The sequence below is a fragment of the Podarcis vaucheri genome, assembly GCF_965113315.1.
Source record: "Podarcis vaucheri genome assembly, chromosome: 18".
NCBI classification, from domain to species: domain Eukaryota; kingdom Metazoa; phylum Chordata; class Lepidosauria; order Squamata; family Lacertidae; genus Podarcis; species Podarcis vaucheri.
In genome coordinates this window covers 11,448,809-11,470,988 of record NC_138756.1, presented here as the reverse complement: position 1 = coordinate 11,470,988, position 22,180 = coordinate 11,448,809, and the positions used below count along the sequence as shown (strand labels likewise).

General features: G+C 51.9%; 1 protein-coding gene across 2 annotated transcripts in view; it reads right to left on the bottom strand.

The window, feature by feature from the left end:
- The window catches only part of REXO1 (RNA exonuclease 1 homolog), a 30,065-nt gene extending 10,174 nt beyond the window's left edge, over positions 1 to 19,891 (bottom strand). Inside the window, exons 1-9 of one of the 2 annotated variants that reach the window (XM_082206266.1) lie at positions 19,642 to 19,891; positions 10,251 to 11,911; positions 8,580 to 8,684; positions 5,956 to 6,187; positions 5,142 to 5,299; positions 2,544 to 2,681; positions 1,879 to 2,002; positions 831 to 950; positions 55 to 192 (exon numbers count right to left, since the gene is read on the bottom strand). In XM_082206266.1, the coding sequence (XP_082062392.1) occupies positions 55 to 192; positions 831 to 950; positions 1,879 to 2,002; positions 2,544 to 2,681; positions 5,142 to 5,299; positions 5,956 to 6,187; positions 8,580 to 8,684; positions 10,251 to 11,911; positions 19,642 to 19,780 (2,815 nt within the window). In that variant the 5' untranslated portion in view covers positions 19,781 to 19,891. Of the gene's footprint in view, positions 1 to 54; positions 193 to 830; positions 951 to 1,878; positions 2,003 to 2,543; positions 2,682 to 5,141; positions 5,300 to 5,955; positions 6,188 to 8,579; positions 8,685 to 10,250; positions 11,912 to 17,406; positions 17,519 to 19,641 lie in introns of those variants that run through there. The other variant, XM_082206267.1, reaches the window with a different exon arrangement.
- Between the last annotated feature and the right edge of the window lie 2,289 nt (positions 19,892 to 22,180).

Genomic DNA, 22,180 nt, shown 5'->3' with positions numbered 1-22,180 from the left:
GATCGCCAAGCCAGAAGCCCTCACGGGCCTCGCCCCTCTCTCCGCGGAGCTTACCGTCGGTCGTTTTCTTCTCCTCCGCATTGAAGACGACGGCGCGGCCCGACGTCTCAGGGCACGGCAGGGGGTACCCGTGCTCCTTCAGGTCCTCCTCCGTCAACACGTACTCCTTGAGCCGGCGGTAGAGGGAGGCCCCTGAGGGTGGCAAAGAGATTGGCTCGCTCAAATAAAACCGGCTGAGCCGAGACGTTAGCCCGTGCTAACGTTTCAGAGGGATCGCAAAGGTTTTGCGGTGTTCTGCTCGGTCCCTGCTCCTGCCAACCTAGCAGTTCGAAAGCACGTCAAAGTGCAAGTAGATAAATAGATACCACTCTGGTGGGAAGGGAAATGGCGTTTCCGTGCGCTGCTCTGGTTCACCAGAAGTGGCTTAGTCCTGCTGGCCACATGATCCGGAAGCTGTACGCCGGCTCCCTCGGCCAATAAAGCGAGATGAGCGCCACAACCCCAGAGTCGGCCGCGACCCTGACCTAATGGTCAGGGGTCCCTTTACTTTTAGGGACGCGGGTGGCACTGTGGGTTAAACCACAGAGCCTAGGACTTGCCGATCGGAAGGTCGGCGGTTGGAATCCCCGCAATGACGGGGTGAGCTCCCGTTGCTCGGTCCCTGCTCCTGCCAACTGGTCACAACTGGACCTAATGGTCAGGGGTCCCTTTACCTTTTTACCTCGCTCTGGATTTAGGGATTAAACGGCCCCGAGGCCCTCATTCGGCAGAAAGGAAGGCGGCGCAGACACAGACACATACAGAGAGAGAAGACACAAAGAGGAGCCTACCTTTCAGGTCTTCCGCCCGCAACTGAGCGGCCACAGAGCGGTTCAAGGTGAAGCTGGTCTTGGCTGCCAGTTTGCCTCCCAGCATGGCCTCGTGAGACACCAGTTTCCGGTTGCCAATCCCTGGGAAGGGGGAAAAGCAGCCGGGTACAAAATGGGCACATTAGCAAGCGTTTCTGAAAGCAGGCTCCAGCCAGGGACGCTCAAGTCTGCAAATTTCTGTGCAACCACCCGTGGATCGGATGCTGTTACCAGACCATAGCTCAGAGCAGGCCCACTGAGATGAATGATCAGAGCTAAGTTAGGTCTGTTGTTTCTCAATGGCCCGGACACTGAGGTCCAGCTCCAAGGGCCTTCTGGCGGTTCCCTCCCTGCAAAAAGCGAGGTTACAGGGAACCAGGCAGAGGGCCTTCTCGGTGGTGGCGCCTGCCCTGTGGAACGCCCTCCCGTCAGATGTCAAGGAAATAAACAGCTATCTGACTTTTAGAAGGCATCTGAAGGCAGCCCTGTTTAGGGAAGCTTCTAACATTTGATGAATTATTGTATTTTAGTATTTTGTTGGAAGCCGCTCAGAGTGTCTGCGGAAAGCCAGGCAGATAGGTGGGGCATTTATGTATGTATATTTATGTATGTAAATAAATAACTACTACTAATAATAAAAAGGGACGCGGTTGGCGCTGTGGGTTAAACCACAGAGACTAGGACTTGCTGATCAGAAGGTTTGAATCTCCGTGACGGGGTGAGCTCCCGTTGCTCGGTCCCTGCTCCTGCCAACCTAGCCGTTCGAAAGCACGTCAAAGTGCAAGTAGATCAATAGGTACCACTCCGGCGGGAAGGTAAACGGCGTTTCCGTGCGCCGCTCTGGTTCGCCAGAAGCGGCTTAGTCCTGCTGGCCACACGACCCGGAAGCTGTACGCCGGCTCCCTCGGCCAGTAAAGCGAGATGAGCGCCCCAACCCCAGAGTCGGTCACGACTGGACCTGATAGTCAGGGGTCCCTTTGCCTTAATAATAATAATCTTACAAAAGAAGCAAGCAAGGAAAGATACACACTGCGAGCATCGTGCGCGGGGCTGGGAAGGGCGCTGCGCAGCTTCTTCAAGGTATTCACAGCCACATTCAGGTAAATGTTGCGGCTGGTGCTGCGGTCGTAGACCACCTTCTCCTCCGCCAGGGCCTGCGGACAGGACATCGTTGGCCGGAGAAACGAATGAATAACAAGAAGAGGAGGAGTTTGGATTTGATATCCCGCTTTATCACTACCCTAAGGAGCCTCAAAGCGGCTAACATTCTCCTTTCCCTTCCTCCAGAATTCTTTCTGTACCCCACCCCAAATAAACCCCCCTGCTCCTCGGTCCAGTATACCTGAAGGAGCGTCTCCACCCCCATCGTTCTACCTGGACACTGAGGTCCAGCTCCGAGGGCCTTCTGGCGGTTCCCTCCCTGCGAGAAGTGAGGCTGCAGGGAACCAGGCAGAGGGCCTTCTCGGTGGTGGCGCCCGCCCTGTGGAACGCCCTCCCACCAGATGTCAAAGAGAACAACAACTACCAGACTTTTAGAAGACATCTGAAGGCAGCCCTCTTTAGGGACGCTTTTAATGTTTGATGCATTACTGCATTTTAATATTTTGTTGGAAGCCGCCCAGAGTGGCTGGGGAAGCCCAGACAGATGGGCGGGGGATAAATAATAAATTATTATTATTCCTCAAAGGTACGAACCTTGTCGAACGCTTCCTGCTGCGAGGTGCACGACTTCAGGCACTCGTCGATGAAGAGGTTGAGGTATCTCTGCCGGATGTTGGTGGGAACCTTTGCCCCGAACTCCGTGGGGATCACTGGTCTTTTCAAAGTGGCACTCTGGGGGAGGAGGAGAGATTCGCCTGAGGAATTCGGCCGACGCATCGCCCGCCCCTTTTCCCGACAGGCTACTGGGATCTGTGGGGCTATGGCATATGCGACTGGCCCGCGAGACTGGGAGACCTGGGTTCAGATCCTCACACTCGGTCATGTTGGGTGACCTTGGGGAGCTAAGCAGTCATCTTAGCAAGGCTGTTGTGAAGATGAAAGAGGGGCGGGGAGGAGAACTGTGGCCTACGAATGTACTGAACAAATACATGTGGAATGAAGGGGAGCTGAAGGCTCCCCGGACACTGAGGTCCAGGGCCTTCTGGTGGTTCCCTCGCTGCGAGAAGCCAAGTTACAGGGAACCAGGCAGAGGGCCTTCTCGGTGGTGGCGCCCGCCCTGTGGAACGCTCTCCCACCAGAGAAAAAGAACTACCAAACTTTTAGAAGTCAGAGTGGTGCATGCTCTGGTTATCTCCTGCTTGGACTACTGCAATGCGCTCTCCGTGGGGCTGCCTTGGAAGGTGACCCGGAAACTACAATTAATCCAGAATGCGGCAGCTATACTGGGGACTGGGAGTGGAGACCATAGAACACCGGTCCTGAAAGACCTACCGTATTTTTTGCACCATAACACTCACTTTTTTCCTCCTAGAAAGTAAGGGGAAATGTCTGTGCGTGTTATGGAGGAAATGCCTACGGGTGCCATGCCTACGGATTTTCCTCCTCTAAAAACTACGTGCGTGTTATGGTCGGGTGCGTGTTATAGAGCGAAAAATACGGTACATTGGCTCCCAAGACATTTCCGGGCACAATTCAAAGGGTTCGTGTTGACCTTGAAAGCCCTAAACGGCCCGTATACCTGAAGGAGCGTCTCCACCCCCATCATTTTGCCCGGACACTGAGGTCCATCTCCTAGGGCCTTCTGGCGGTTCCCTCCCTGCGAGAAGCCAAGTTACAGGGAACCAGGCAGAGGGCCTTCTCGGTAGTGGCACCCTCCCTGTGGAACGCCCTCTCACCAGATGTCAAAGAGAAAAATAACTACCAAACATTTAGAAGATATCTGAAGGCAGCCCTCTTTAGGGAAGCTTTTAATGTTTAATAGGATATTAAACAAATAGAGTGGCCGGGCAAACCGAGCCAGATGGGCAGGGTATAAATAATAAATTATTATTATTATTAAGGCACACAGGCACGGTTGAGATACTGGACTTTGCCGCACAAGGGCTAAAGTGATTTCCAACAGGGTTTGAAAAAGCAACTGCCTTCTAGGCTCCAGCCTGGCCAACGGTGAGGTGAGGATGGGGGACTGTGGTTTGGCAACCTCAGAAAGCGCTGCCAGACAGTCCCTCTCCTGACCTAAGGAGCACCTCCAGCCTCATTGTTCAGCTCGGACACCGGGGTCCATCTCCAAGGGACTTCTGGCGGTCCCCTTCCCTGCAAGAAGAGAGGTTGTGCAAGGAGCCGGCAGAGGTCGCACAGCCTGGGAGTCATTTTGGACTCACTGCTGTCCATGGAGGTGCAGGTCAATTCTGTGTCCAGGGCAGCTGTCTCCCAGCTCCATATGAGACCCTCCCTGCCCACAGACTGTCTCGCCAGAGGAGTGCATGCTCTGGTTATCTCCCGCTTGGACTACTGCCATGCGCTCTCCATGGGGCTGCCTTGGAAGGTGACCCGGGAACTGCAACTAATCCAGAATGCGGCAGCCAGACTGGGGACTGGGAGCAGCCGCCGACACCATACAACACCGGTCCTGAAAGACCTACGTTGGCTCCCAGGATGTCTCCAAGCACAATTCAAAGTGTTGGTGCTGACCTTGAAAGCCCTAAATGGCCCAGTAGACCTGAAGGAGCGTCTCCACCCCGGACACCGGGGTCCATCTCCTGAGGGCCTTCTGGCGGTTCCCTCCCTGCGAGATGAGAGGTTGTGCAGGGAGCCAGGCAGAGGTCGCACAGCCTGGGAGTCCATGGAGGCACAGGTCCATTCTGCGTCCAGGGCGGCTGTCTACCAGCTCCATCTGGTACGCAGGATGAGACCCTCCCTGCCTGCAGACTGTCTGGCCAGAGTGGTGCATGCTCTGGTTATCTCCCGCTTGGACAACTCCCATGCGCTCTCCGTGGGGCTACCTTTGAAGGTGACCCGGAAACTGCAACTAATCCAGAATGCGGCAGCTAGACTGGTGACTGGGAGCGGCTGCCGAGACCATATAACACCGGTCCTAAAGGATCTCCACTGGCTCCCAGTACGTTTCCAAGCACAATTCAAAGTGCTGGTGCTCATCTTGAAAGCCCTATTCTCACCTCACTACTTCCAACGATGCCGATCTACCATTCTACGCAGCCCAGCGCATTTCACAACCCATCTCTGACAGAAGCCCGGGCAAGACACAGAAAACAGTCTGCCCTCCGCGTTCTGCGTGCTCCCTTGTGAAGCAATTCTGGGGGGGGGGGGGCAGGCAGTGGAGAGAATCTGTACCTGCAGTGTGGGAGCGTGGGCTATCCTTTTGGGGACGTTCGTGTTGGTCGTCTTGGACGCCATCCCAGCAAGCGTGCGGGCTTTCAGGGATAGGGCTTCGGCCCCGTTGGAAGATGCCGTGCTCCCGGGCGAAGCGGTTTTCTTGAGGCCTCCTAGGGCTGGGAACACATGGGGATGGGGGACAAGCAGGAAGAAAACAAGATAATAATAAGAATAAGAATAAGAATAAGAATAAGAATAATTATTATTTATATCCTGCCCTCCCCAGCCGAAGCCGGGCTCAGTGCGGCTAACAACAATCAAATAATCAAACAGTCAAATAGTCACACAATCTAAAAATATTTCATTATAAAAATTAATTAAATCAAATTGATGGCAACCAATTAAGCAAAATTCTGTGCAGGTTGCCAAAGGAGGGAGTCAGGCTGCGCCCTGACCAAAGGCCTGGCGGAACAACTCTGTCTTGCAGGCCCTGCGGAAAGATGTCAGGTCCCGCAGGGCCCTAGTCTCTTGTGACAGAGCATTCCACCAGATCGGAGCCGCAGCCGAGAAGGCCCTGGCTCTAGTTGAGGCCAGCCTAAGCTCTCTGAGGCCTGGGACCTTGAGGATGTTATTATTTGCAGACCGTAGGTTTCTCTGTGGGGCATACCAGGAGAGGCGGTCCCGTAGGTACGAGGGTCCTAGGCTTTGAAGGTTAAAACCAGCACCTTAAACCTGATCCTGTACTCCACCGGGAGGCAGTGCAGCTGGTATAGCACCGGCTTGTAGCAGATTCCCCACCCCTTGTAGCAGAGAATCAGAAGCACTCGCTTACCGCACTTGGACACTGCAGGAAGCGCTGGGTTGGGCACGTGAGCGATCCTCTTCTTCTCCCCTTTGTGCATCGCCACGGAGGCTCTCGGGGGTGCCGGAGACGGCCGCGTGGGGGGCAGCTGCCGGGCCAACTGGGCCGCCTGCTTCTGGGCCAACTGGATCCGCTGGTAGCACACCTCTTGGGCCGTCGGGGGCCGGTACGGGCGGAAGACGGGCTTGGTCGGGGTCTCAGCCTGCGCGGAGAGGAAGGGGGAAGCGAGGAGTTTGGTTGGCACCGACAAGACAGGGGGCAGCAAACCGAGGCCAGAGTTTGAGCCAATTATAAAAGGAGGGGCAGGAAGGTCAGCCCCGCCCACTTAATGATCCAGAGTGATCCATGCGACGGTCACCTCCAGGCATGACTACTGTAATTCGCTCTACGCGGGGCTGCCCTTGAAGCTGTCCCAGAAACTCCAGCGGGTGCAGAATGCTGCAGCGAGGCTCCTCACGGGGTCTCTGCCAGGGGAGCATATTCACCCAGTGCTTTTCAAGCTGCACTGGCTCCCGGTGGAGTCCAGGGTCAGATTTAAGGTGCTGGTTTTGACCTTTAAAGCCCTTCACGGCCTAGGACCCTCGTACCTACGGGACCGCCTCTCCCGGTAGGCCCCATGGAGAGCATCAAGGTCCATAAATAGCAACACCCTAGTGGTCCCGGGCCCGAAGGAAGTCAGATTGGCTTCAACCAGAGCCAGGGCCTTTTCAGCACTGGCCCCGACTTGGTGGAACGCTCTGCCTCATGAGACCAGGGCCCTGCAGGATCGGATTTCTTTCCACAGGGCCTGTAAGACAAAGCTGTTCCGCCTGGCCTTTGGCTTGGAGCCAATTTGATTCCCTCCCCCTCTTTCTTTTTCCTTTCTCCTCCTGCGATGAGGCTGCATTTTAATATTTTAATGTTTCAATATTTTAATGTTGTATTTTAATCTTGTTTTGAAGTTGTATTCATTCAACTTTTTATTATTGCTCGTTAGCCGCCCTGAGCCCGGCCTTGGCTGGGGAGGGCGGGGTATAAATAGAAATTATTATTATTATTATTAATCACCCCTACGCGTGATCACATGAGGGACGGTGTACAGCGGTGCTAAGGAACGGCGAAATGTTTGAGCTTCGCCATTTCCAACTCATTTCACCCATGTCCCTTATCTCTCTGTTAGATTTGGGGGTGGGGAGACGGCTAATGGATGGGTGGGCGAAAAGCACAAGGCGTTATTTGTGCTGACCGCAGACCTTACTTGTCAAAACAAAAGCTTTCGCGGCAAGGCAGGGAGAAAAAGGGTTCAGCGCACGCCTCGCAAACATCGGGCCATTAAGAGCTCTCTGCTTTCGTTTCTCGGGGTGAAAAACAAAGCCCTTCAGAGCGGAAAATTCCAGTAAAAAGAAACTGGGGAGGGAGGAGAGGACAGGTGGAGATTCCACAGGTGTTGTTGGACCACAATTCCCAGCACCCCTGGCCACTGGGGGCTGATGGGACTTGGAGTCCAAAGCCATCGGGAGGGCCAAAGGCTTGCTGCCCACCCCTGATCTAAGAAGTGGTGTTCCCCTCTCTCAGGAAGGGAACCTACGGCCTTCTGCCCGTTCCTAGACTCTCTCACTGTCCGTGACCATTGGGCTATGCTGCCTTGAGGCTGACGGGAGTCTGAGCCCTGGTGATGACATTCAGAACCCCAGCAAATCTGAATCTTCAGAACAGGGTGGAGAAAAATCAATGATTTAAAAAAAATCAGATTTTTTTTATTATTTAAATTTAAATTTAAATCAGATTTTTAAAATAAAATGCTTTCGGAGGAACAATCTTTCTAAATATTTTCTACTTTAGTCCAATAAGGAAATAAGGATTTGTTTTCCATTTTTCATGCGTGCTGAAACTCTGTCTAAGCTTTTCGTTTTGTTTTTAATTGTTTAACCGCATCGGTTAATAAACATGGATACATACGCTACAATGTTACTGTCTTAGTTAAATGAATTGCTCAAACCGTTGCTAAGAAAATGATCCGTTTGTCTCCTGGCAATAAGGCACAGCAGAAAAGTTGCCCAAACATAAGCAGTTAGCTTATAAAACCTCACAACATTTTCATAATGATCTGTACTTCTAACAGTATAGCCAAATCAGTAATTCTTGATATAACCGTAAAAACTACTCTGGAAATGTATACAGTGGTACCTCGGGTTACATACGCTTCAGGTTACAGACTCCGCTAACCCAGAAATAGTACCTCGGGTTAAGAACTTTGCTTCAGGATGAGAACAGAAATCGTGCTCTGGCGGCGCGGCGGCAGCGGGTGGCCCCATTAGCTAAAGTGCTGCTTCAGCTTAAGAACAGTTTCAGGTTAAGTATGGACCTCCGGAACGAATTAAGTACTTAACCCGAGGTACCACTGTAATTCCAAAATGTATGCCTATTTCAGCAGCGGTATCGTAAAAGCCCGTTTTCGTAAGGCGGCGAATTTAAGCTTCGACTTTTCGCGGTCGGAATTTGGAGGGGGCGGGAAGAGTGAGGTTTATATTCAGGCCAATATGGTAAAACGGTATCTTGTGGGCACGATCCAACTGCTGCTAAGGGTTTCCTGATCTCCCCTGCTATCCACTTACGTTCCCTGGCTTCGTCGCGTGGGAGATCCTTCGCTTCTGGCCAGGAAAGAGCGTGGTCAGACAGTCTTCGGCCGGTTTTTCCTCGGACCCTTCCTCTTTTGATGGCTGGCGGGGCGGGGGGGGGGAGAGGGAGGCAGGGGATAAAAAGAGAGAGGTTTAACGAAAGGGAACGACAGCTTTCTGCTCCACCGCTGTTTGCATATTTTGCTGGGAAGGAGGGTGGGAAAAGAACCCCGCCTTACAGTAAAGGGAACCGCAAAGCAGAAGCGAAAGCGAAAGAAAGAAAATTTGTGGGGAGGGAAGTCACTTCGCAGAAGCAATTGCACAGGGCTCAGCGACCTTTTGCAGCAACCACTGTCCCTCAGACCATTTGGGAGGCAGGACTACATTTTGGAAGGAAAAAAATAAATGAACGAGTTCCTACGCCCCACAAATAACCCAGAGGTGCGTTTTAAATAAAAGGACACATTTGCTATGATGTCACTGTCTTAGTTAAATAAATTGTTTAAACTGTTATTAAGGAAATGGTCGTTTTTCTCCTTCCAATAAAACACAGCAAAAAAGTTGTCCAAATATAAACAGTTAACTTACTAAACCTCACCATAATTTCATAATTATTGGTCTATGTATTTCTGACAGTAGAACCAAATCGGTAGTTTTTGATGTAACTGTAAAAACGACTCTGAAAATTTATTATTCCAAAAATGAAACCTTCACCTGGTTGTAAATATTAAGATGATACCAGCAAGAATGAGTCTCTCTGTAAAAAAATGATTTAAATAAAGTCTTACTGACTCGTGATTTAAATTGTGATTTAAATCAGATCCACCCTGATGCTCAGTGCCACTGAGTTACTTTTATTTGTGCGATAAATCGCCCTTAGCCTCGAAAAGGCTGTGGGTAGTTCAGGCGGTACAGCACGAGACTCTTAACCCCAGGGTAATGAGTTCGAATCCCACCTCAGCCGAAAGATTCCTGCATTGCATGGGATTCGGCTAGGTGACCCCGGTGACCCTTTCCAACTCTAAAAATTATATGATTCCGATTCTATGAAAAGGTCTGAGCAAATGGGTGCCGGCCACAGAAACACCTCCTGTTTTTACGTTTCACTCGGAATAGCTAAACTCAAAAGAATTAAGGGAGTGCGACCCCCCCCACAAAGCAGCCTCACCTGGGTTAAGTTGGAGCGGAGCCGAGGGGCTTTCTTCCCAACCTAAAGGTAAAGGTAAAGGGACCCCTGACCATTAGGTCCAGTCGTGGCCGACTCTGGGGTTGCGGCGCTCATCTCGCTTTATTGGCCGAGGGAGCCGGCGTACAGCTTCCGGGTCATGTGGCCAGCAGGACTAAGCCGCTTCTGGCAAACCAGAGCAGCGCACGGAAACGCCATTTACCTTCCCGCTGAAGCGGTACCTATTTATCTACTTGCACTTTGACGTGCTTTCGAACTGCTAGGTGGGCAGGAGCAGGGACCGAGCAACGGGAGCTCACCCCGTCATTGCGGGGATTCGAACCGCTGACCTTCGGATCGGCAAGTCCTAGGCTCTGTGGTTTAGACCACAGTGCCACCCGCGTCCCTAACTGAAGAGTAGACCTGTTGAAATGAAATGTGGTTCCTAACCCACAGCGTCACCCACATCCCTTTCTCAACTAGCCTACCCCCAAACCATTTACCTGCTTCCCCAGCCTGCCTTTGTCTTCCGTCTTGACGTCGGTCGACTCGTTAAAAATCCGAAGGCACTCCTCCATGGGGTCGGACTCGAAGTCCACGTCTCTCTCCAGGACTGAATAGTCGAGCTCGTCGGAAGAGGACGACGAGGAGGAGGAAGGAGGAGGAGGAGCAGCTTTGGGAGCCTTAGGGCGCTTCGCCACCCCGTTGTCCCGGGGCGGAAGGAAGCAGCAGCCGTCGTCTCGGTCTGAATCCGAGCTCACGTCTGGGAAGGCCACGGGGTGAGGCTGCCCGGCTTGCCCCTCGTCCCCGCTCTCATCCCCGAAGAGGTCAGCGTGGCTCAGAGCCCGCCGTTTCGCCTTGCACTTGGCTCCGGGGCTCTCCGTGGGACCCTTCGAGGAGGGCCGCTTCCCCTGCTTGTCTTTACGTTCGGCCTGCGAAGCCTCGGCCTTGGGTCTCAAGCCCCCGGGCGGGTTCAGCTTCCCATCTTTCTTCACGCTGCCCAATTTCTTCTCCGCTCTGGGTCCTTGCGGGACCTTCTTGCACGTGCCAGAGCTCCCCGCTTTTGCAGCCTTGGGGGGCTCATCCTGTTTCCTCGAACGCCCGTCGGCGTGGGGCTTGCCGTGCTTCTCCTTACTCCTCTCCCCATTCCTGCGCTGAGCCTTCGCTTCCGCCTTCTCCTTGTCCGCAACCTTGCCACGCTCCCTCTTGCCGTCCGCCGCGTGGCCGCTGACGGCCTTCTTTTTCACCTTCTCCTTCGGGCCCCCCTTGCCCTCGCTCGTGTCCCTTTGGGGGGGCACCTTGGCCAACCTTTCCCCCTCCTCCGGCAAGCCCTTGACGCCGCCCTCGATGTCCCCCATATCGTACTGCACCGCCGTCTCCTTCATTTGCCGAGAACGGGAATCGGCCCGCGGGGACCCCTTCCGGTCTGCGGGACCCGCTTTCGGTTTCGGAGGGAAGACGGGAGCCGCTTCGCGCTCCTCTTCCGAGTCGGAGAACCTGGCGTCCGGCTCGGGGCCGCTCCCTGCGTCGCAGTGCTTCTTGGGAGAAGGCGAATACCCCTCCTCGGGGTCGACCTCCCTTTTCCTCCTGGCACCCCTCTGCTCCTTGGCTTTGCTCAGGAGCCGGGCGGAGTAATTCGAAAGAGGGTCGTACTCCAAGTCCGTGGACGGCTTGGAGTTGTCCAGGGTGTATTTGCTCTTGGCCACGGTGCAACTGTACTTCTTTGGCTGGGTGACCACCGTGGGGACGTACTCCAGCGAGCTGCCCTTGCCTTTCGCCTTGTCGAAGGAATCCAATGTGTACTTGGTGGAGCGGCTAGCAGCGGCCACCACAAGAGGGGTGGGATTGTAGTCGGCAGTGCCGCCCGCGCTGTAGCCCCCCGGGTTATATTCCAAGGCAGTGAACGACTTGGGTGCTGCAGACCCAGAGGCCTTGGAGACCAGCGACGGGGGCTCGGACGAGCCGTACTCCTTCGCCGTCCCCAAGAGCTCCTCATACTTCTTTTGCTCTCGCTCAACTTCGTTCTTGACGGCCTCGATGGCCTTGTTGACCAGTTCGAGTTCCAGGATGCCGGGCGCCGCGTCGGCGATCGCCTCCAAGGAGCCATTGCGGCTCTGCGACACGGGCTTGGGAAGCTCTGGGTTGTAAGGGTCATAGCCGCACCCTGCGGGGGGGAAGAGAAAGGGGAAAGTTACGACTTAGCATCTCTCTGAGAATTCCCATCTAATTTTTAAAATAAAACGTAAAATCCACCAGGCCGCATCAGCGATGCATCAACTGCTGGCCCAGTGTTAGAAACTCAAATACAGTGGTACCTTGGGTTAAGAACTTAATTCGTTCCAGAGGTCCCGTTCTTAACCTGAAATTGTTCTTATCCTGAAGCACCACTTTAGCTAAAGGGGCCTCCCGCCGCCGCTGTGAGATTTCTGTTCTCATCCTGAAGTAAAGTTCTTAACCCGAGGTACTGTTTCTGGGTTAGCGGAGTCTGTAACCTGAAGCGTCTGTAACCTGAAGCGTCTGTAACCCGAGGCACCACTGTATATATCAGCTAGGTGCCAAATGGCTCCTTAAACCAAGGTTACAGTGGCCAAAATGGAATGTTGTTTTGGGGCGAGACGCCTCAAAAGTCGGACAGACTTTGATTGATTTCCATCTGGCTAGTTCAGAGGACAACCCTGAGCTAGTTTAAGAGCTCTGAGAACTTTAAGAAGGAAAGTCCCTTGATCCAGGGGCAGTCCACATCTATATTGGCCTATTCCCGCCTTTTTCTTAATGGTGACATGGACCATTCCTAACGTAGAGATATTCCGCACAACTGTGAGCAGGGAGGAAGCGGAGACAAGCAACAACAATTCGCTATGACGCCGTTCACTGCTCCTGCTCAGGCTGCTCAGAAAAGGCATTTTGGTTCCTGAGATTCATTCCGATTGTTCAGGTAAAATATAACTGACAGAATTCTACAGGATGGGGCTTTAGTGTGTGAAAACAGTCAAGATCCAACAATCCCCAGGCATCTTCACTTGGTCGCAATTGGCCCATAACAGGTAAAGGTAAAGGGACCCCTGACCATTAGGTCCAGTCGTGGCCGACTCTGGTGTTGCGGCGCTCATCTCGCTTTACAAGCCGAGGGAGCCGGCGTATAGCTTCCGGGTCATGTGGCCAGCAGGACTAAGCCGCTTCTGGCAAACAGCACAGAAACGCCGTTTACCTTCCCGCCGGAGCCGTACCTATTTATCAACTTGCACTTTGATGTGCTTTTGAACTGCTAGGTTGGCAGGAGCTGGGACCGAGCAACGGGAGCTCACCCCGTCCATCGCGGGGATTCGAACCACCGACCTTCTGATCAGCAAGTCCTAGGCTCTGTGGTTTAACCCACAGCGCCACCCGCATCCAAAATGAGCCTGGGGCCTGGCAAATTTCAAACACTGCTGGAGAGCGACTGTTGCCAAGCCAGTACAAATTATGTATCTTTTAATTTAAAAAGCAGAGAATGAACACATTTTTTAATTGGCTTTTCAGAGCAATATAGTAAAGATGGTATTGGACGAGAGGGCGAGAGTTCTGGCAGGGTATTACCGGTGCCAAAACCAAAATGAAAAATAAATATTGCAAGCCTGTAGGCGATCAGAAGGTTGGCGGTTCGAATCCCCGCAATGACGGGGTGAGCTCCCGTTGTTCGGTCCCTGCTCCTGCCCACCTAGCAGTTTGAAAGCACGTCAAAGTGCAAGTAGCGGTACCGCTCTGGCGGGAAGGTAAATGGCGTTTCCGTGCACTGCTCTGGTTCGCCAGAAGCGGCTCAGTCCTGCTGGCCACATGACCCAGAAGCTGTACGCCAGCTCCCTCGGCCAATGAAGCGAGATGAGTGCTGCAACCCCAGAGTCGGCCACGACTGGACCTAATAGTCAGGGGTCCTTTTACCTTTACCTTAGGCAGGGGCTGCTGTGTTTTAACTGACTGTATGCAAACTGAGTCTCTTAGACACGTTGCGTGGAAGGCAATGAAGTAATCAGCAGCCGAGACACCAGTCCTCACCATCTCAGGCCTATCTGCTCTGCCGGGCAACCCTCACACTCCTGCACTAGAGAAAAGGGAGAAGATTGCTTCAAAGGTTTTAGGGGCAGACACGAGCCCATCACAGCTACTCCCCCCATTTTGTGGGGACCGTTGCTAGTTGGAAGTAACAGCCCTGCCTTAGCTAGGAAGGCATAATCTCTGAGAAAAAGGGACCAAAAGGAGGAAATTGCCCAATACAAAGACTTCTAGGAAAGGAACTATTGCCCAAGACGGCTCCGTTTTTAATCAAGTTTCTTAAGCCTGTCGCCTGAAGAGCAGAGATAAGCCCACTTTCGGTGAAGCTCGCTTACAGAAGCCACCCCAGAAACGAAGAGATATAAATCTCCCGCCGCCACAAGCCACTCGGGCCAAACTTGCGGAGTCGACCTATTCCTGGAAACGGCTCTTCGTCGAGAACTCACAGAAATGTCAAATGCGTTCGAGGTTTTGAAAAGGAGTGTGTCTTTGCCAGGGTTGCGCAGGTGATCTCCCCACGCTGCTGTGCTGCCTTTTAGAGCTTGCCGGACTCGATCCCAAAGCCACAGGTTCCCCATCTCTGATCTCACAGAATTGCAGACCCGGAAGGGGCCTCCCAGGAGCCATCTAGCCGAACCCCCCAAAATGCCAGGATGACAGCTGAAGCATCCTGTGACGGGCAGCTTAAAAACCTCCAACTTTCCGAAGCAGCCCGTTCCACTCTTGCCGCCAGAAAGCTCTTCCTAATGTTTCGTCGGAATCTCCTTTCTTGAGTATCAGGAAACAAGCTAAAAAGACGCGAGAATGCCTCTGTTTACAAGAGGTGCACCTGTCCTGAGATGAGGGACAGGGAAAACTTCTATCCCCCCCCCCCAATAATGCTTGGACTCCCAACTCCCAAATGGCCAATGGTCAGGAATTGTGGGACTTGCAGTCTAGCAACATTGGGGGGTGGGAGGTGTTGGCCAGTGCTGAATATTGCAAAGTGGGGGGAGACAGGGACCGTCATAAGTTGCAGCAGCTCAGGAAACATTACTGGAAAATGGAACTGAAAGGCTATTTTGACCTCCACCCCCCCCCCTTTACATACAAAACCGAGTTTCACCCCTGTGAAATTTGTCTCGAAAGAAAAGACAGAAATGAGGCGACGAGTTTCTGGACACCTGCAGCTCAAAGCTTAACCCAACTTGTCTTATAATTAGCAGGGAGAGACCATCGCGGGCAACGGATGTTTGAAAATCTGCCAATCCCCCACACAGCGCTCCGAGCCATTTCAGCACCCAATTTAAGGGCGATTAAAAGCAAAGCAAAAACGAAGCTCTTCTTTCTAATGAAGGACATGGAGAACAGCGGCTTCGTCCCAGCGAGACGGTGAAACAGATAACTGCAAAGGCCGTTTGCTCATTACCTCTGCCACCCTTCTTCGTGACCTGGGTAATTCAAGGCTGCCTCTTCGGTGGAAGTTAAACGTGCGACATATACAAAATAAATTTTAAAAGTGCCAGGTTCAAATGCTGGGTACTCCAGGGACGGCTGGAGAAAATGACTCCCTGCCTGAAAACCTGGACAGCGGCTGCCAGTCCGTGTAGACAACACTAAGCTGGATGATCAATGGCGTAAGGCACCTTCCAATATTCATATTTAAACAAGCCATTTATTTAGGTGAAAGACTGTAGCTCAATGGGACAGCACGCAGAAGGTTCTGGCTTCAATTCCTGGGAGGGGAAAAAGCTCCCTTGTGTGAGACCGGCAGTATACAAATTTAATATTAATACCCTGGAGGATCTGTCAGTTAGCACAGGCAACAAGAGATGAACGGTCTGACCAGAAAGCTTCCTACATTAGCCTTCGAGGAAACAGCATGATAATACCAACACACACCGTATTTTTCGCTCTATAAGACGCACCAGACCACAAGACGCACCTAGTTTTTGGAGGAGGAAAACAAGAAAAAAAATATTCTGAATCTCAGAAGCCAGAACAGCAAGAGGGATCGCTGCGCAGCGAAAGCAGCAATCCCTCTTGCTGTTCTGGCTTCTGGGATAGCTGCGCAGCCTGCATTCGCTCCATAAGACGCACACACATTTCCCCTTACTTTTTAGGAGGGAAAAAGTGAGTCTTATAGAGCAAAAAATACGGTACTTTGCAAGCAATGCTTTGCAGGGACCCCGATCTCTGCCCTAGACCCTGCAAAGACACGGCTCCCGACAGAACAAGCTTCCCTGCTCTGTTATTTCGATCTAGTTTAAGGCAGGTTGTCGTGCTCTTAAAAGTAACCCGTCCAAAACCAAATTGAGGGAGGGAGCCACGGAAGAAGAAACCAATAGTTTTGGGACAATTCCTATGCTTTTCTTTCTCGTTGGTTCCCCTTCCAACAAAGGGATTGATTTTTTAATGGTGCTTTGAGCACACACACACACCCCCAAAAATTTGATTTCGATGATTACACTATGTAAGGATCAAAGGTCACTTAAGACCCAGGTAAAATGAACTGGAGGGGGGGCGAGAATACTTTTTTCCAGGTATCAAGGGTCCAAGTTGACCCCAACAGCATGAAAAATTGCAATTCACAATGCAATTGCTACTTAATCCAGCCGTTAAGATTAGGGAACATTAAACACTCAGTACTTTAAATAAAAACACACCTCCAGGAGATTTAAGACAACACTGGATTAATTATCAAATGCAGCCTACCTCCACCAGTTTAAAACCCTCTCTGTGGGCATGTATTTGACCCAATACTCAATTAGCATCTGTGGTTGTTAATATATATACATATATACATATACATATACATATACATATACATATACATATACATATACACACATATATATATGCATCTTAAAAAGCAGAGACATCACCTTGCCAACAAAGGTCCGTATAGTTAAAGTTACGGTCTTCCCAGTAGTGATGTATGGAAGTGAGAGCTGGACCATCAAGAAGGCTGATCACCGAAGAATGGATGCTTTTGAATTCTGGTGCTGGAGGAGACTCTTGAGAGTCCCATGGACTGCAAGAAGATCCAACCTCTCCATTCTGAAGGAAATCAGCCCTGAGTGCTCACTGGAAGGACAGATCCTGAAGCTGAGGCTCCAAGACTTTGGCCACCTCAGGAGAAGAGAAGACTCCCTGGAAAAGACCCTGATGCTGGGAAAGATGGAGGGCACAAGGAGAAGGGGACGACAGAGGACGAGATGGTGGGACAGTGTTCTCGAAGCTACTAGCATGAGTTTGACCAAACTGCGGGAGGCAGTGGAAGACAGGAGGGCCTGGCGTGCTCTGGTCCAGGGGGTCACGAAGAGGCGGACACAACTAAACGACTAAACAACAACAACTAGAGAGAGAGAGTAAGAAAGAAAGAGAGAGAGAGAGAGAGAGCACACAGGAAAGTTTAGATGAAAACAAAGGATTTCAAAAATGCTTCACAGGTAAGTAGCAGAGAGCGAAGGGTTACACAGCCTACATACAAAATTCACCAGCCTCATTGTAGGCTATTCGCCTGGAAGATAGCGTGCCTCACCTCCAGAGAGCGGCCAATAATAGCAATCTTTTTTTACCTGGCGCCCCAAAGAAAGAACACCAAGGATAGCAGGATTCCATCTTTTTTAAAAAATATATATATTTTACCTGGGCTCTCGTGCGTTAGCAAGGAACGGAGGTATTTGTTCATGCTTTCAACTCTTATTTCAATGTCTCCTTTGCAGGCGAGAACGTCGGCAGTCATGACTGCCCTAACTCCTGTGGCAGCAGAGATCTATCAGAGGGTGGAGGAAACTGGTCACAGATCCCAGTTTCGCAGACTCGCATGGCTTTTAAAGAGACACTGCCCTCTTTTAGTTTTCAAGGGCGTTAGGTTCTCTGATGTTTAACTTTCCCAGGAGCCTCCAGAGACCCCACAGTGCAGGTAAAACACGAATGCCCCCCCCCAGCTTTTTCAGATTGGGAGGTTCACTATCTGAAAGCGTTAAAGCTTATTCATTTGCCAGGGCCAGGGCTTTTTTTTCTTTTAAAAAAATGTTTAGGGGTACTCGTATTGAAATACCGCCCCTCAATGAGGCCAAACTTAGATTCACAAAATGTTTAGGGGGTATGCGTACCCCTGCGTACGCATAGATATACCTCATTATAGACAGAAGAGAGCGCAAAAGCTCCTGAGCATACACAGAGCACAACAGACAGATAAAGATAGAAATATTGATATATCTAGTTATAGATAAGATAGATACAAAGGAGTGCAAGAGCCCCTGAGCATACACAGAGCACGATAGATAGATAGGCAGATAGATATAGATAACAATATATAGAAGTATCTAGTTATGCTGTGGATAGATACATACATAGACAGGAGTGCCAGAGGCCCTGAGCATACACAGAGCACAATATACAGATAGACAGAAAGATAATGATATACAGATATGCCTAGTGATATATAGATAGATAGAAGTACAAGAGTCCCTGAGCATATGCAGTGTGCCTTCCCCTCCTCTGATGGAGGGTGGGGTTTCCTTTCCCCGCCTGCCTCCCTCCCTCCCTCCCTCTCGACGTACCTCTGAGCATACAACAGAACACAATAGACAGATAGATAGAAAGATATATTGATATATCTAGATACAGTATAGATAAGACAGATACGTAGATAGGAGTGCCAGAGCCCCTGAGCATACGCAGAGCACAATAGACAGAAAGATAGAAAGATATATTGATATATAGATAGATAGACAGACAGACAGATAGATGGGAGCGCAGGAACCCCTGAGCATAGGCAGAGTGCCCTCCCTCCTGAGGGCGGGCGTGGCTCCCTCCCCCCTCCCTCTTGACTGGCACCTGAGCATACGCAGAGCACAATAGATAGGAAGAGAATGATACATATATAAATATACCTAGTGATAGATATATGGGAGCTCAGGAGCCCCTGAGCATAGGCAGAGTGCCCTCCCTCCTGAGGGCGGGCGTGGCTCCCTTCCCCCCTCCCTCCCTGCCCCTGAGCATATGCAGAGCGCTCTATAGCTATATACCTATAGATATATGGCAGTGCAAGAGCCCCGGAGGGTACACAGAGCACAACAGATAGACAGGCAGATAGAAAGATTATGATATATACCTCATTATAGATATATAGACGGGAGCGCAGGAGTCCCTGAGCATACGCAGAGCGCCCTCCCTCCTGCGGGCGGGCGTGGCTCCCTTCCCCCCTCCCTCCCTCCCGGCCCCTGAGCATACGCAGAGCACCTTCCCCTCCCCCCTGAGGGCGGGCGTGGCTCCCTCCCCCTCGACTGGCTCCTGAGGATACACAGAGTGCCTTCCCCCTGAGAGCGGGCGTGTCTCCCTCCCTCCCTTCCTCCCTCCCCCTCGACTGGCCCCTGAGCATATGCAGAGTGCCTTCCCCTCCCCCTCGACTGGCCCCTGAGCATACGCAGAGCGCCTTCCCCTCCCCCCTGAGGGTGGGCGTGGCTCCCTCCCGGCCCCTGAGCATACGCAGAGTGCCTTCCCCTCCCTCCTGAGGGCGGGCGTGTCTCCCTTCCCCCTCCCCCCTCCCTCCCGGCCCCTGAGCATACGCAGAGTGCCTTCCCCTCCCCCCTGAGGGCGGGCGTGGCTCCCTCCCCCCCTCCCCCTCCCCCCTTCCCCTGAGCATACGCAGAGCGCCTTCCCCCTGAGGGCGGGCGTGCCTCCCTTCCCCCCCTCCCCCTCGACTGGCCCCTGAGCATACGCAGAGCGCTCTATATCTATATACCTATAGATAGACGGGAGCGCAGAAGCCCCTGAGCATACGCAGAGCGCCTTCCCCTCCCCCCTGAGGGCGGGCGTGGCTCCCTCCCCCCCTCCCCCTCGACTGGCCCCTGAGCATATGCAGAGCGCCGTCACCTGCTGCCGAGGCGGAGGGCCTCCTGCTGCTGCTGCTCCTGGCCTGGCCCGGCGGGTGTCGGAAGTGGCAGTAGGGCCTGTGGCAGGCGGTGCCGAAGGGGCAGTCGACGCCTCGCAGGAAGCCGCTCGAGCGGAGCATCCCGGCGGGGCCTGAGGGGAGAAGGGACCAGACCAACCGCCGGCTCTTTCTTCTTCGCTCAGGCCGCCGCCATCTTGGCCGAGGGCAAGGCCGGGGGCTTCGCCGCGCCGCAACGCGCCTGCGCCGCGCGGGCCGGAAACCACGCCCTCCCCTCGCGAGACCAGATAGGCGGAGCTCGAGAGGGGCAACAGCGCGCATGCGCCCCATCTTGATGCAAGCCGTCTGCTTGCGGGGACAGGAAGAGGGAGGGCACCCGCTGCGCATGCTCCTTAAACCATAAAGGGTGGAGCTTAGAAAAGGCGCCATGTTAGCGAAGGGCAAACGGCCGAGAGGATGTAGGGTGGCGCCAAAGCGCATGCTCGTTGCCAGAAGGGTCCTTCAACGCCCACTTTAGTGACATGAGGTGGCTAAGGAGGTGCCTGTTGGAAAGTTGGAATAAGGAAGGGAAACTGGGGTAAAATCACGGCCAGAGGGGAACGGCTATGAAAGAGGAAAGGGGGATTTAAAGAAGGAAGTCGGGGAGAAAGGGAAAAAAAGGAACTGAGCAAAAGTCTCTTGGCTGCCAACTTTTTTTCCCAAAAAGGCTCCTCTGCCCTTAAAACTGAATTTTTTTTACTTTTTTATTTATTTATTTTTACAAAAGTACGACCTTTCCTGAGTGTCTTTCCTCCTCTCTCACCTCGCAAAAAAAAAAAGCACAATAGGGAGACATCTATTGCATTTTTCTCACTGGAACAGTAGGCACAGGAGCCCTTCTGCAGGAAACATGGAGAAGTGTTGGCAGCAAAACTAAAGCAAATAGTCAAAACTTGGCAGTGTTGGGTTGGAAGTTGGGTATGATCAAAGGCAGGGCCTGTTCCCGTGCGCCGAGAGCCTCTGAGAACGTCAAAAGTGGCTCATTATTACAGAGCAAAGTGCCGGTCTCTCCTTCCACGAAGGTTTCATTTATTTACATTTAATTCCACGCTGCATCATTTTTATAGATCTCCAACCCCATTCGCATAAAGTTGTGTTTCTTCCATTATTAAATGAATGCACACATCAGTTAACTGTGATGGTTGCTTGCTGGTCATGTTGTGCGGATGCCCGATTATTGTCTTCCAAAGCGACAGTGTGATGCGGCAGCTAAAAAAGCCAATGCAATTCTGGGCTGCATCAATAGCAGTCTAGCATCTAGATCAAGGGAAGTAATAGTGCCACTGTATTCTGCTCTGGTCAGACCTCACCTGGAGTACTGTGTCCAGTTCTGGGCACCACAATTCAAGAAGGACACTGACAAACTGGAACGTGTCCAGAGGAGGGCAACCAAAATGGTCAAAGGCCTGGAAACGATGCCTTATGAGGAACGGCTAAGGGAGCTGGGCATGTTTAGCCTGGAGAAGAGGAGGTTAAGGGGTGATAATGATAGCCATGTTCAAATATATAAAAGGATGTCACATAGAGGAGGGAGAAAAGTTGTTTTCTGCTGCTCCAGAGAAGCGGACACGGAGCAATGGATCCAAACTACAAGAAAGAAGATTCCACCTAAACCTTAGGAAGAACTTCCTGACAGTAAGAGCTGTTTGACAGTGGAATTTGCTGCCAAGGAGTGTGGTGGAGTCTCCTCCTTTGGAGGTCTTTAAGCAGAGGCTTGACAACCATATGTCAGGAGTGCTCTGATGGTGTTTCCTGCTTGGCAGGGGGTTGGACTCGATGGCCCTTGTGGTCTCTTCCAACTCTAGGATTCTATTCTATGACTCCTCTATTCCAAACTTAAAAACAGAGAGCGTAATGTTGGTGGTCAACAAAAGAGGTTTAAAGACTCTCTCAAGGCAAATCTAAAAAATGTACTATAAACACCAACAATTGGGAAACACTGGCCTGCGAGCGCTCCAGTTGGAGAACCTTTACCAAAGGTGTCGTGGGCTTTGAAGACCCTCGAACTCAGGACGCAAGGGAGAAACGTGCTAAGAGGAAGGCACGCTTGGCAAACTCTCACCGGGATCAACTCCCGCCCTAACCCTATGTCCCCACTGTGGAAGGACGTGGGGATCCAGAATTGGCCTCCACAATCACTTACAGACTCACTTTTGAAAACTGTGTTCATGGAAGTCAATTTTACTCGGCTACGAGGGATGGCCAAAGAAGAAGAGGTCAAATATCAACAAGGCAGAGACATCCTTTGGCATTTTCTACACTTGGGGTGTGTGTGTGTTATGCACAATATGTCTTTTTCAATCCTGTTCCTAAATAACTTGGCAGATAGCTTATAAAAACAGTACAGTGGTACCTCGGGTTACATACACTTCAGGTTACAGACTCCGCTAACCCAGAAATATTACCTCGGGTTAAAAACTTTGCTTCAGGATGAGAACAGAAATCGTGTGGCGGCAGCAGGAGGCCCCATTAGCTAACGTGGTG